The 14,955-nt window shown below is 45.1% G+C and overlaps 1 protein-coding gene across 2 annotated transcripts in view; it reads right to left on the bottom strand.

Moving 5' to 3' along the window:
* Positions 1-14,955, bottom strand: part of MTOR (mechanistic target of rapamycin kinase) — a 103,518-nt gene that overhangs the window by 62,341 nt on the left and 26,222 nt on the right. For both annotated transcript variants that reach the window (XM_084875269.1, XM_084875270.1), the window contains exons 21-28: positions 13,093-13,260; positions 12,506-12,618; positions 11,507-11,669; positions 10,307-10,399; positions 9,512-9,658; positions 6,574-6,716; positions 2,923-3,085; positions 2,645-2,790 (exon numbers count right to left, since the gene is read on the bottom strand). In XM_084875269.1, coding sequence (XP_084731395.1) covers positions 2,645-2,790; positions 2,923-3,085; positions 6,574-6,716; positions 9,512-9,658; positions 10,307-10,399; positions 11,507-11,669; positions 12,506-12,618; positions 13,093-13,260 — 1,136 coding nt within the window. The remainder of the gene's footprint in view (positions 1-2,644; positions 2,791-2,922; positions 3,086-6,573; positions 6,717-9,511; positions 9,659-10,306; positions 10,400-11,506; positions 11,670-12,505; positions 12,619-13,092; positions 13,261-14,955) is intronic.

Below are 14,955 nucleotides of genomic sequence, written 5' to 3'. Positions count from 1 at the left end.
GAGTGGGGTTAGAGCTCTTATAAAAGAGACCCCACAGAACTTTCCACCATGTGAAAAAGCTTCTGCAACCTGGATTCACCAGAATCCAACCAATCTAACCCTGATCTTGGACTTCCCAGTTTCCAGAACTGTGAGAAATCAATGTTTGTTGCTTAAGCCACCCAATCTACGGTAATTACAGCAGCTTGAACAGACTAACTTAGTAGGCCACCAGACTTTACCCTAATGCTATGGGCTAACCAAGTAAAGCCGTGTGTGCATGTGTGTGTGTGTGTGTGTGTGTGTGTGTACAAGTATTTGTGTTTCCAAATAATCAAATATTCATTTAATCCTGTTTCCCTAAGAAGCTATTACACTTACTGATGTATATGAGTTTGAGGAAATGAGTATAATTTATACTGTCTAATGACAGCTCGGGTTTGGGGATTGCACATGGATTTAATTTGTCTTAGAGCAGATAGGGAGAAAATGTCAATAGGTAGGAAGACCAATAGATCAACCCAGCAGCAAGAGAACAATGTTGTCATGAAGAGTCAGCTATGCAAAGATGTTCTTGTGTACAGCAAACCTGATTCTTTCAAAAAGAGAAGGCGGGGGATCCCAGGGTGAAGGCATGTGCTGTGTGTGGGTGTGTGTGTGTGTGTGGGGGGGGGGGGGGGCGCCAGGGAGAAGTCAATGGCGAGGGAGAAGACTTATATAATACTTTAAACAATAAAGAATTAAAATTAAAGGGAAAAAAAAGAATAAGGCAGCAGTTCACTCAGTGTATATAGTGGATGAGCTTTTAAGAAGTGGACAAATAGTGAAGAGAAAATAAGAGTAGGAAAAATAAAGCTGGAGGTGAGGGAGGCAATAGACAAAACAGGTAAGACATCTGTAATTTGTCAGAGGCAGGCCAGTAACGGAGCTGCAAGCTCTCCAGTAGCTACTGTGAGGCAGGGAATTCCATCTATGACTGCAGAGCAAGGTCCCCAAGACCAGACCAACTGGCTCAGGGATGGACAACCACCACTGGTCTGACCCCTGGGAGGAGTTCCCAAGAGCTCACTAGAAGACCAGGAGTGCTGAGAGAAGCATCCTTAACGGTAGTTTGTTGCTTCAAACTTTCTTCAATGAAAATGGCACCAGAACATTGCAATGGTGCTTAGGAAAAGCAGTTTAGGAAAATCTATAAGTGGAAACAAAAACAGGTGGACCTTCTGGTCTGGAGACCAACTGAAGGGAGGCAGCTGAGCTAAATCAGACCAGGAACAAACCACAGAGCTTCCAGTCTTGGCTTTACCTGGGAACAGAGGTGTTTGTTTTCTTAAAGCCAACATGAATCTGCAGGGAATTCTGAGGACTTATTTTCAATTGTATTGGCTTAATAAGTTTAATGACCTTCTGTAACACATTTCCACGCCCCTGACTATGTCTTTCTACTACAAATCTGCATAAACATTAATGCTTCTATGACCTCTCAAATGTGGGAGGAAATCTGAGGTAGGATGAGGAAGGCTTTGGAGAGGTATCAAACAGAAAAGGTTAGCGGGAAAGTTAATGTGCAAAACTAGTTATATGATGTTCAAGTGATTATATTCAGTTATCGGGCTTTCTATTAGTTACCAAACAAGACTGCATTACCTAAGGCAGAGACGGGAGGAAGAAACGCAGGTTTTCACATTTGCTGTACCTAACCGGAAACCAAAGCCTACCCCTACGATGGCAGACTTCTAAAATAACATTCGGTATTTTAGAATCAACATTCTCCAAGTCCAATTCAGCTGGGCAAAAAACATGACTGTACTGTGTATTTTTGTTTTTGTATTTTTATCACATGTTAGTGTGTCCAGAAACACTTTTAGTGTCTACTCAAAAGCAGAGCTGGCAGAGAACTTGCTCTCTGGTTACGCTCTCAAGTGAGGGAAGACCACACACAGCAGCCTGGTCCAGCCGCTCTGGGGGCACTGACTAGCCAGGTGATCTTTCCTTCACTATTATGTTGGCATTTACAAGAAGATCATTAATCCCAGGGTTAATATTCTCTGGTCATCATTAGGGGAAGTGAGCAGTTCTCCAAGAGCGGGAGCTAACGTTTCAGGCTCTGGTCATTTCATAACAGCAGAAAATTTATTAAACAACCTATTTTTTCCAGACCCAGAAGACTCAGTACCAGCTTAGGAGAGGACAGACATAACCAAATCAGGGGAAAGGACCACTGAGTCTCAGACATCGCTCTGCCTTCTATAATCACAGAACTCCAGAGGAGCACAACCCAGGCGCCAACATATGCATCAATAAAGCCCGCCCTGCCTTTGGGTGGCCCCTGAGGCACAGGAACCAGCACTCCCCACTCCTGCCCCAGAGAGCACCTCCTAACAAGACATAAAAGCTAATTTCCTAGGCTGCTATGGAAACAGAGTTGCTTCCAGACTGACTTCATTGGGATAAGTAAGCACAGGTTGGCAAACAAGAGGAGCCCCAGTGCTAAGGATCAAGAGGAATGACAATTCGGGCTGGAATACTGGAGAGAGCCATCTGCATCACATTAAATGTATTGACCAGATCCGAGAGGCAGATTTCAAAGAGCAGGAGTCTCCAAGCGACTCCAATGAACTGGCGGGAGAAGAGAGGGAGATAAAGACAGCAATTGAAAAGGGTTTACCTGATGAGAGACTCCAGGATGGCGGGGGTGGGACCTTTCTGGAACTCCAGTTCTTTGTAGTGTAGCGCTTTGGCATATGCTCGGCACTTGGCAGCCCTCTCACCCAGCAAAACAATACCATTGTCGTCTCTCAATGGCAGGGGGCCCTGGCGGAGAGCAGAAGCCCACAGCATAGGAAAATGGCAGGCGGAACAAATAAGACTGGGCTGCGTGGGGGCTTCTCCCCTCCCACCAGCTGTCGGGCTCCATCTGAACAATGGGCAAAGTCTCACTCTCACCTTGTCACTGTGTTCCATGAATTCAGCCAAGTTTAAGAGGGTTTGAGTGACTTCAGCAATGTCCTGTGAGGTGAGGGCCAGCTCGATGCTTCTGATGAGTTCGTCCTGCTGGTCTTCGTTCAGTTCAGACCAGCAGGACACAAAGGCAGCGTTGAAGAGATCCCTGGAGGCAGAGAGGAGTGGAGAAAGAAGTTGGAACACCTCCCATGCCTCTGCCTGGCGCAGTCATCCTCACCAGTCTACTCCTGGCCTCGCTGTACTGGTTATAGTACCAGGGGTCCTCAAACTTTTTAAAGTGGGGGCCAGATCACGGTCCCTCAGAGAGCTGGAGGGCCGGACTATATGAACTACTAATTCCTACTGTAACACCTCGGCTGCGCTCACTGCCCAAAAAACCTGGCGGGCAGGATCAGACTCCCCTGGGGGCTGCATGTGGCCCGCGGGCCGTAGTTTGAAGACCCCTGGATACAGACCAGTGCTGTCCGACAGAACTTGCTGAGAATGGTCTGTATCCTCCCTCTCCAACTCAGTAGCCATTGGGCACTGAGGACATGAACTATATTAAGTGCGACTGAGGAACTGAATGTTAAACTTTATTTCATTTCAACTAAATTAAAATAACCTGTGGCTACTAATGACTGTATTTTATGATATACAGGGACTGTGTGGGGCAGGAGGAGACAGAAGAGAAAAGTAAAAGGCACATTTCTTGGTAGCTTTTGCATCACTTCTCCTCCCTGGAAAAAATGAACAGAAAGGGGACTTCTATCACAGAAGTTGGCAGCATCAGATTCTGAAAAGAATCCGCCAATGGTTCTCAGACAAAGTCCAAATTTCTAAAATTGGAAATGGCACAGGCAGCATCTGCTATTTCTTTTCAAAATAAAACCAGAATCCTTTTTTGGATGGTCATAAACAAAATGACAACAGAACTTAAGAAACTGGAAGCATTAGAGAATAGAATCCAATTCTGTAAGTCTTGAAGGATTCTCTGAGCCAGTCTCTTATAGCTGGGACCTTAGGAAGACCTGGAACCAGAGGTGCCATTACTTTTATATACCATATTTTCCGGCGTATAAGACGACTTTTGAAACAAAAAAAAGTCAACCAGAAATCGGGGGTCATTCATTAAAAATTTAATTAAAAAAAGAACTGGTGTTGCCTCAGAAGTGGGGGGGAGTCTTATACAGCGAATATAGGCCTAAACCTATGTTTTAACTGTAAAATTAGAGGGTCGTCTTATATGCCGGAAAATACGGTATATTTTATTGATTTCTTACAGAGAGGAAGGGAGAGAGATAGAGCGCTAGAAACATCGATGAGAGCGAAACATCAACCAGCTGCCTCCTGCACACCCCACACTGGGGATGCACCCGCAACCAATGTACATGCCTTTGATCTGAATCGAACCTGGGACCTTTAAGTCCGCAGACCAACGCTCTATCCACTGAGCCAAGCTGGTTTCGGCCAGAGGTGCCATTTCTAACGTTACTAAAACTATTTGAAAAAATCACTATAGCATCATATGGGTGGACATAGTGGCTACCCCTGACATCTGGACTTTAATCCTACCCCTCTTTTAGGTGAATGTGGGGGGAGGGGACTTGGAAACTACAGAATATACCTATAATATGTAGGTTTAGCATTTGATAGCTCTGCATTCACTTTTTGTTACATTAAAAGATTAAATCAGACCAATGTATGTAATTTTGGAATCTGATGGAAAGAAGAATATTTGAAATTCAAAGGATAGCATAGAGATGGGAAGAAGTCCCATGCAGATTAAGAAATGAGCTTTCTGATTTAGGTCCGAGGCCACCTTGGATCCCAAATGAAAATATGTGGCACTAAGAAGATAAACACATATGTGTGTATTTACTACAAATCTCTTTTGGATGACATCATGCTCAAAAGTGACTTGGAGCAGAAGAGAGGTTCGCCAGCTAAACATACGAAATCCGCACACTATGGAAACAACGAAGTCCTAGGAACTATTTTTAAAGTGTGATAAAAATACTTGAAAGAGCCGAAACCGGTTTGGCTCAGTAGTAGAGTGTCGGTCTGCGGACTGAAAGGTCCCAGGTTCGATTCCGGTCAGGGGCATGTACCTTGGTTGCGGGCACATCCCCGGTAGGGGGTGTGCAAGAGGCAGTTGGTTGGTGTTTCTCTCTCATCGACGTTTCTAGCTCTCTATCCCTCTCCTTTCCTCTCTGTAAAAAATCAATAAAATATATTTAAAAAAAAAATACCTGAAAGAAATGAGATGAACCAAGTCATGGCATTAAAGCAACAATCTCAGGGACCATCACTAAATACCCTGCTAACTCACCACCACCTGCTAAGTACACTCCCACAGCACACCGGCTGTGCTGCCAAAAGTGAAATGAAATGAAATGAAATGCGTGCTTTTTGCTTCTTGTGAATGAGAAGAGCTATCTGTCAACTAAACCACCATTTTATGCCTCAGTGTAAATAACAGCCCACTGTAGGGGGGAAAATGAAGAGAAAATAATCATTGCTTAATCTTCCTACTCAGAGATAATCATTGTTGTATTATTTTCTAATCTTTTCCCTGTGTACATATGTTTTTAATAGTTTTAAACACAATTTATACCATTTTGTGTTTCATTTTATTCACTTACATCATTCTATAAATCTTTTGCAACATTTTAACTTTTTTTATTTTTTACAACTTTTTATAAACCAAATTTTTAATAACTGTTTAAGATTTACTATTTAAAAGTGATTTTCATGGCAAATTCTATTTTTCAAAGATGGGAAAACACTCTCCTATTGCATATACTAGTACTCTTCTAGAATTGTGCTACTCCTCTATCATGTGGCATCCATGTCCCTATCTGTCAATTAAGCCCTGTCCCTTGAACTGAGTGGGTCTTTGTTGACTATCTTGGACAACAGTGTGGCAGAAGTGACACTATGGGACTTTCAAGATTAGGTCATACAAACACATGCACTTCCCTGGGGACACCCACTTTTGAACCCCGCCAGTATTCTCCTAGGAAGCCCGAGCAATCCACCAAGCCATTCATGTGGCAAGGAACCAAGGCCCCTAGCCAGGGCTGAATTTCTAGCTGCTACTCAGCCCCTACTTGCCAGACCTATGAATAAGCCATCTTGAAAGTAAATCTAGTCCCCAGACGAACACCCCTACTGATATTTTGTGGAGCAGAGGTCAGCTGTCTCCACAAGTCCTGCCCAAATTACAGATTCATGAGCAAAATAAAATGACTGTTGCTGTTTTAGACCAAGTTCTGGGGTATTTGTAACGCAGCAATAAATAATTAGGAAATATTATTATTGGAAACCGGTTATATTAAACTATTACTTAGTTGTTTTCAGAGTTGTAAATGACTTTTAATTAAAATTTCACACCTAAGAAATAAAAATAAAATTTTGGACCTAAATCTACTAAGGAAAGGTCTACCAACAAGGTTGAAAAGGATGCTTTTCCTGGAATATGAGCTTTTTCCATTTGCCTTTTTGTTTACTTTCCCCCCAGAAGTTAGCAAGATTAAAACTCCTGGCCCTTTACGATTGCCTATTACTATTACCAACTCTTACATGTAATTTCCTAATGCAAATCCTCTCCATCCAACCTGAGGCTGTGCACAAGGAGCCCGCACATCATACCTGGCCATAGGGTTGTAGGCCTGAGCCAGGGCCCAGCAGGAGCGCAGGGAGGGCGATGAGGAGTCCTTCAGCAGCTCCAGGCTCAGCCGCCTCAGCCACTCTAGCCAGTCATCTTTGGAGACCCTTCTGGCGGCTCCCCAGGCCTGAAATTCCACGGGTGACAATGGAAAACATTCAGCTTCAAGGGCCAATTGTAAAGAGACCTCATCCATGTAATTATTATTCTACTTCTTTGATTTATAAAATTCCCCCAAAGCACAAATATGAAAGAGTAATATTTAATTAAAAGCCATACAGCAAAAACAGCAAGCTCTAGAATATACCTCAGTGTCGAAAAAGCCTGTTTTACAACTCCTTTGTGCTGGATTCTATCAGCAAAGCAGAGAGCTCTACAGACCCAGAGAGGATGGGGTCTGTCACATTCAGAGTACATTCCACGAATGGCCTGTGCAGTGTGGGAAGGACCCTGGGTACTCTCTGCATTAAGACTCTGGCTCACCTGACAGTAGAGTCACACAGGGAGGAGAAATGCTCAAGTTCTCAGCATCATGAGTCATGCTACAATCAGGTAAGCAGTGAGCCCAAGCCACCTGGCACCATAGTGGAACGAGACAAAAGGCATACAGCAGATTTCATTTTTACTTTCTATGCCCTCCAACTTTCCTCAAGACTCTGTAGTATTATACATGGCATTTTAAAAGCTGGACATATACAAGAAAGTATAACTAATGCCTTTGCCCTCTAATAACATAAGGCTGAGCCTGGCTAAGGCAGAGGCAATTCAGCATAGTGGTTAAGAGTCTGGGCTTTGGAGTCACATTGTTTAGGTCAAATCCTGGCTCCACCATTTACTAGCTGACATTGGGCAAATTACTTAACCTTTCATCTGTAAAATGAGGGCATTAATAATAGCACCTAACTCATAGGGTTATTGTGAAGATTAAATGAATCAATATACATAATGTGGCTCACAACAGTGCCTGATACATAGAAAGCACTCAACAAATGTCAGTAGCTGTTATTGCTATCATTGTTAATAAGTGGTAGAAATAGGTCTTAAAAAAATCTTAGCTTAACGGCTAAGTCCTCCACATGGGCGTTTCCCTGCTGTTCTTTAATTTAAACCATAATCAACTCTCAATTCTCTAGCATTCTGTAATAACTGTTTAGATACCAGTTTCCTCTGCCACTGCCCACCGCCTGCTGACTGCCTAGACTGGTAATGCTGGTGCAGGTTGCTGGGATGCCAGCCTACTCATTTAGAAGGCAGGCCTAATAGATCATCATAAGACAGTAAAAGCTGCTGAAAATCCTGGAAGGTATTCAACATATATACGTAATGGTTTTCTGTACCACGAAAATCCTCTATTAGTACAGCCAATAGAAAGGTGAGTGAGGTGGCAAGCTGTTATTTTGAAAGCTGATTAAAACTGGTAAATATACCAATCCCTAATTATCACCACATACGTATGTAGAAGCACAATTTACTTTTTGATGAAACGGAGCTGAGCGGTAGCTCTGGAGGATTTTGCTCCAGGTTTTTGAACTTGATCTCTTCTCTCAGGGTACATAATCTAGGAATTTTTCTCTTTTTGACTTGGCAATGGTTAGGCTTATTTTTCCAAGTCCTGGGTAGAAAGCAAAACTTCCTGGAAGCGAGCTTAACTATTGGGGAATTTCCTAAAATAGAGACCAAAGCTCTAACGCAGGGTGGACAGCTGCCTGGTTGGAAGAACATTCTGAACCTAGGCAGGCTGAAAACATCACGGTGGACATGGCCTTCTTGCTCAGTCCTTCCCTCAAGTGTGAGGTGTCAACAGGGTGGCCTCAAAACTGCCTGGGAATGCCAGGTGACTGATGACCTTCTCTTGCTCCTGGAGTCTGGGACCAGCAGTCCAAAGCCCACAGCGGAAAAACTGTCACTCCTGACCCCCGGAGCGCTCACCAGGCCACCTGAAACCATCACACGTCTCTCAGCAGCAGTCACTGTAAGCTGTCTGGGCGGGTAAAGACTGACACCACTGCCAGTAATAAACCCCAAATGTGCTGAACTGTGTGTGAAGACATGCCCACAGGCCCGTGCTCGCATCTTTATGGGCTTAGCCAAGAAGAGATCGGGTCAGTTGGGACCCAGTCCTGCCCAGTTCCTCACCTTGATCTGATGCTACACTCCAAGTGCAGCTGCCAACAGGCGATGAGGAACACCATGTTAAATTCCGAACTGCGAGCAGCTTACACTTCCCAGAGGCACTAAAGACTAATGCAAAGTGGGGGAAACAAGCAACCTGGTGTATTTACTTAAAAGCCAGTGATCTACTGATTGTTCTGCTCAGATCCATCACAGAGGTTTTAGAACTGCCTGTATGGCAGTGTATGGCATACACTGATGGCATACATCAGCTGGTTATGTCCCAAGCTCTGGTCAGTATAGCTACTCAAAGTGCTGTCTGTGAACCAGTAGCATAAGCATCACCTGGGAATTTGTTAGAAATGTAAAATATCAGGCCTGACTTCAACCCGCCTGAATCAGAACAAGCATTTTAACAAGCTCCCAGCAGTTGGTAAGCCCCATGTGCCTGAGAAGTCTGAGAAGCTCTACTTTAAAAAGCCTGCATCAGTCTCAGTGCTAACTAGGGGGCTCACTGGTTGTGTTTCATTCATGTAACAAATGTTATTTGCAACAAAATGTTTTATTATTAATGCTCCAACAGAGCACAAAAGGCCCCTTTGTCCCTTATTTTCCCTCTAATAAAAAGGATTATAATTCAGATACTCCGAGAAAGACAAAATGACTTAAGTTCATGGTATCTAGATTTTCAGAGAAATTCTGGGCCGGTCTTGGGTTGTTTTCAACAAAAGGTAGCAAGCACTGAACGTTTTGAACAAGAGAGAAGAGCAGGGCTCTCCTTCCCAGCCTCCCAAGAAACGCTAGACCTGCCTTTTGGAGGTTGATGGTGCTGACGTGCAGCTTCTTCATGGGTCCCGTTTCCACTGGTCCGCTCGCCAGTGCGTCGCCTTGGCTACTCCTCAGCATCCGGTGCTGGTAAATCAGAGGGTCCTCCTCCTCATCGGCCAGGGTGTAGCCCTGCAACCAGAGATCGATAGACAAAACCTGCAGCTCCACAAGGTGCTCCCCGTTTGGAAAACATCCTTAGGCTTTGCAAGGGTCACACCTTCTGGAAGAGCCAGGATTTAGGTAGGCATGGCTCCAAGGATGGACAAAACGAGGCTGTATTCCCCACTGCAGACCAGTCTGTGCTGGTCACTCTGGGTCACTGACAAGCACTGACAAGGGTATGAGCATGCAACTGGCAGTGAGGAAGCACCTGTGAGCAATGGGGCCTGTGTGGCCCAAGAGCCAAGAATGGTTGTTACATTTTCAAAGGGTTGAAAATAGCAAAAGATGATTACTACTTTGTGACATATTAAAATTATTAGAGCATTGTATTTTGGTGTCCATAAATAAAATATTACTGCTATGCAACCAGGTCCATCCGTATGTGTGCATATAGCTGCTATTAGGATGCAGTGGCAGAACTGAGTGGTTGCAACAGAGACCACAATCTAGTAGCCTGCAAACCTTAAAAAATGTATTTTTTTTTTTTTTTTTTTTTTTTTGTGCCAATCCCTGGTTGAGAACTAAAATGTAGATATATTCCCATAGGTAAGATGACAACAATACCAGTAGGAAAGACCACACGGGACTTGGAAACAAAAATGAAGTGCAATCTACCTTGACAATTCTGCAGATGAGGACATCATAGCGCTGATGGTTGATTCGGTGTCGCACCAGAACTTTGTTCACCATTGGAATGAAAATTTGGTACTGTAACAGGAGAGGAAGGAGATCAGAAACCATTACTTTGGAGAGTGGAAAGTAGAGAAAAGAGCATTACCCCCACCACATTATAGCTATTTCTTCTGAGTCTGGGGTTAGCTCTGCGGTACTCAGAAGAATCTTTTTATCCTCTCCTGCTATAAATCTATCCCCACCACCTTCCATCTGGGTTACTGCCACAGCCTTTTAACAGCCTCTCTGCTCCCACTGTGGCCTAGCTACTCTTCCAGATGGCATTGAGAGTCATCATTTAAAAATCTTAGGTCAGATCATAGTCGTCCTGTGCTCAAAATCCTCCAAAGACTTCCAGTCTTGGCTCCTGGAGTAAAAGCCAAAGTACAATGGCTACAACAATCATGTGCAAATGGCATCAGAATCACCGCAGGGGGCTGGGGGGCTTTTAAAACCAGACGGTTGGCTCTATAGCCAGTTTCTGGTTCAGTGGGTCTGAGCTGAGGCTGAGCATCTGCATCTCTATAACAGTCCCCAGCTATGGAGATTAGGACACTGCTCGTCTGGGACTACATTTTGAATATAGCCAGCCTACAACACCAAGTTTCCATGCCCCAATCCATCTCTGACCTTTCCTCAGCACTTTCCCCGTTTCCTCCTCTGAAGTCTCACTGCTCTCCTGCCGTTCCCTGACGCTTCAAGCATGCTGCCACCTCCCACCCTTGCATTGCTCTTCCTTCTGCCTGCATCCAACGCTCTGGGATCGGGCCTTTACTTTATTTAGCTCTCTGCTCAAATGGCAACTTCTCAGAGATCTCCCTGTCTACCCTGAATAAGCAGCATCTCTCCCACTCCCACCGCCGCTCTTAGGAGACAAATTGCATGTATTCACTTTGGCTTCAATGGAAGGAAAGCTCTGTGAAAACAAGGACACCTTTCTGTTTATTAGGCTATCCCCAGAGCATCACTTCACCCTCTACACAGGCAGCTCCATAAATATTTGCTGAATAAAGGCAGGGGGAAAAGCACCAATGATTCCTAGTTTTCTGACAGAGTGGGAGGCCTACAGACTAACAGATGGAGAAGTTCACAGTCTTCTTCCCAAAGGCAGACAGAAGACTGCATCCGTGTAGACTGCCTTACCTTCTTCCCCAGCTGGAAGACGAGGGAAGACAGTGTGTCCATGGCTGTGGGACGCAGCTCTGGGCACTGGTCCAGGGTTCGAACAATCGGGTGAATGATCCGGGAAGCGTAGTCGGTGAAATCCAAGGACTCCGTCAGGCGGTCCACTGTCTCCAGAGCGGCCCTGTAACAACCGCTAACTACAGTAACTGCTAACACACAACCCCAAAGTAAGAGAAGTGGCTGAGGGCTACCTTAACAATCGGTGCCAAATGAGGAGGCATGGCTTCTGAGGTGTTTTGGGTGACAGGGATCCAACATATATTTCAGTGGGATGGGACAGTTAAGATTTCCATAAATCTGGAACATTTCTGGACTAAAATAATGGGAGTTGTGCCAAAACCGGTTTGGCTCAGTGGATAGAACATCAGCCTGCGGACTGAAAGGTCCCAGGTTCGATTCCAGTCAAGGGCATGGAACTTGGTTGTGGGCACATCCCCAGTAGGGGGTGTGCAAGAGGCAGCTGATTGATCGCATGGATGTTTCTAACTCTCTCTCTTTTTCTCTCTCTCTCTCTCTCTCTCTCTCTTCTTCTCTGTAAAAAAAACAATAAAATATATTTTAGAAATAAACAAACAAATAAATAAATAAAATAAAATAATGGGAGTTGCAACAACAAAAAAGGGCGAAATGGGAGTTTTAAAACAGGACATTTTCTTTTCTTTTTTTTTTAAAAAAAATATATTTTATTGATTTTTGTACAGAGAGGAAGGGAGAGAGATAGAGGGTTAAAAACATCGATGAGAGAGAGTCATCGATCAGCTGCCTCTTGCACACCCCCTACTGGGGATATGCCCGCAACCAAGGTACATGCCCTTGACCGGAATCGAACCCTGGACCCTTCAGTCCCCAAGCCGACACTCTATCCATTGAGCCAAACCGGTCCCGGCTTAAAACAGGACATTTTCAACAAAATGCTACAAGCCTGCGGGCAGCTCGTCCCGAGGAGCAGGTGCTTACTTCCGAGGCGGCAGCGGGACTTCAGGGGCGTCGAACAGCTTCACGATGGGAGGTAACAACAAGTGAAGGTAGTCGTCCAGGTTGGCGCCAAACAGCTGGATTGCAGTCAGCAACTGCAAAGGGAGCGAGAGCACGGCAACGGACAGGTGGAGTCAGGGCTCAAGTATTGACGTACATGGAGGGGCAGTGCTATGGGGATTCAAACGTCTGCGGGGACTCTGAAAAGCCTTTATTAAGTAGCTTTGAACTACATTCTTTCGGCAGCATTTTCTCCCCTCGTTTTATTTTGCTTACAGATTACTTTGCTTTCTCTGAGCTTATTTCAACTGGTAAGGAATCCAATGCTAGACAACTGAAAAAATTGGTCTGGGATAAAACATTTACCAAAAATAATCCATTAAAGGAGATAAAACGTAAGGATAATTGAGGACAGTACACATTCTGCAAACTGTAAGCTGTGTGTAGCAGGTGTTAGTATTCTTTGGAGGCAGTCTTGTGGATCAAGCACCACCCTGACACTCAGAACAGGGTCTTGTCTCCCAGCTGACCTTGATGGATGCTGGAAACCTCTTGTCCTGGCTACTCACCTTGATGGAGACGATGCGGCCTGGGCTGTTGTCATGCATGAAGACCCGCAGCATGTGCGGGATCAGCTGGGGCAGGTAGAGCTTAAATTCACCCCCAAGGGCGACCACAATTTGCTCAATGAGAAGAATGATCGTGCTCTGGATCGAGGTGTTCATGACCCAGAATTCCTAGAAAGAGGGGAGAGAGGAGCAAAGCCAGGTTTCCTCCGCTGAAGTATGAACCAAGGACCTGAGATGGCCAAAAGGAGTGAGCACGGTCCGCCCCAAGATGGACCCTTCCTCTCTCCCGCTCTCCCTGGGCCTCCTTGTATCCTGTCACAGTGACAGTGAGCACATTAAAACTGCATTTCTCTGAATGCACGAGGCTACTTTGCTCTTTTGTGCTTTGCTCATGCTGCTCTTTACCCAGAATCCCCCTCTTAGCTGAGCAAGAGTTGAGCACCTCTTTCTAGAGCTGACTCAAGCCTCACTTCTGTGAAGGCTTTCCTATTCTTCTGTTACCTATGTTGGGTCCCTTTGCCCTCCTCTTTTCTAGCACCTGGAATACTTAATTCTCATTGCTCCTCTCCCTCTGCTAGACTGTAAGCTAGGTAAGGGCAAGAACCCCTTTGATCCATCTGTCTCCCCGGAATCTAGCAGAGCAGCTGGCATGCTCCAGCCAGCCAAACACACCATTACAGAACGAACATATGACTAGGTATATGTCACCTAGAGCTCTCAAGGAGTCCAGGGTGGGTTCCTTACTTTGGGTATCACCTGGTCTCTCCCAAAGGGCTATTCCTCTGGAACAAGGTGTCCTGCCCTTTCTGAATTTAGACTTTGTTAGTTATCATCTGACAACGGTCCAATATCATTTTCAGGCTTGGAGAGTGGCAGAAAAGAAGCACTTTTCAGCCGGCCGGTGTAGCTCAATGGTTGAGCATCCACCCAGGAACCAAGAGGCCGCCAGTTTGATTCCTGGACATGCCTGGGATGTAGGCTCAGTCCCCTATGGAGGATGTGCAGGAGGCAGCTGATTGATGATGTTGCTCTCTCATCAATGTTTCTGTTTCTCTATCCTTCTCCCTTCCTCTCTCTCTAAAAAGTAAATAAAAACATCGTTAAAATAAAAAAAAGAAGCACTTTTCTACACATATAATTACACTAGAGGCCTGGTGCATGAATTTGTGCACACTGAAAGGAAATTAATTAGAAAGTGGCCAGAGAGGTGAATGGGCTGGACCAAATCCTTTGGTCCCTCCCCGGCCGGCCACATCTGGGGTGGCGCTGTGGCTCAAAGGGCATCTGCAGAGTGAGCAGGGTCCCTCCGGCAGGTGGGGTCCCTTGGCCTGGCCTGTGGGGATTGGGCTGAAACAACCTCTCCGACGTCTCCCGAGGGTCCCCAGATTGCAAGAGGGTGGTCCTTGGGTGACACACCCGCAGGCTCTCTCCTCTCTGGTTCTGGGAGAACCTCAGCTGCCAAGTCACTACAGTTCAGCAGCTCCTGTGTTGAGCATCTGCCCTCTGGTAGTCAGTGCATGTCATAGCTACCAGTCAGACAGTCACTTCGGCTTTTATGTATACAGATTCTATAAAAGTTACTAAAATAAAAACTTGGTCAATTGACCACAGATTCTGCCTTAGCAGTACAAGGCAAATTGGTCCAAGTCTCTGACTCCAGGAAAAGCAGTTACTTTGTCACTTAAAGTAAAAAAGACAGCTGCCTCCTGCCTTCTCTGGAACCTCCACAGGAGACCTTCTGATAATAGAAACCATAACAATGGCAACACATGCCTATTAATACTCTTGGGTCTCCAAGTAATTCAGAGTAGAAACCAATAAAAACAAAGGATAACTCCTCAGGAGAAAGGTTTTATACAGAAG

This window comes from Pipistrellus hanaki (assembly GCF_964339955.1).
Source record: "Pipistrellus hanaki genome assembly, chromosome: 2".
NCBI lineage: Eukaryota > Metazoa > Chordata > Mammalia > Chiroptera > Vespertilionidae > Pipistrellus > Pipistrellus hanaki.
This window is presented reverse-complemented; position numbering and strand designations above follow the sequence as displayed.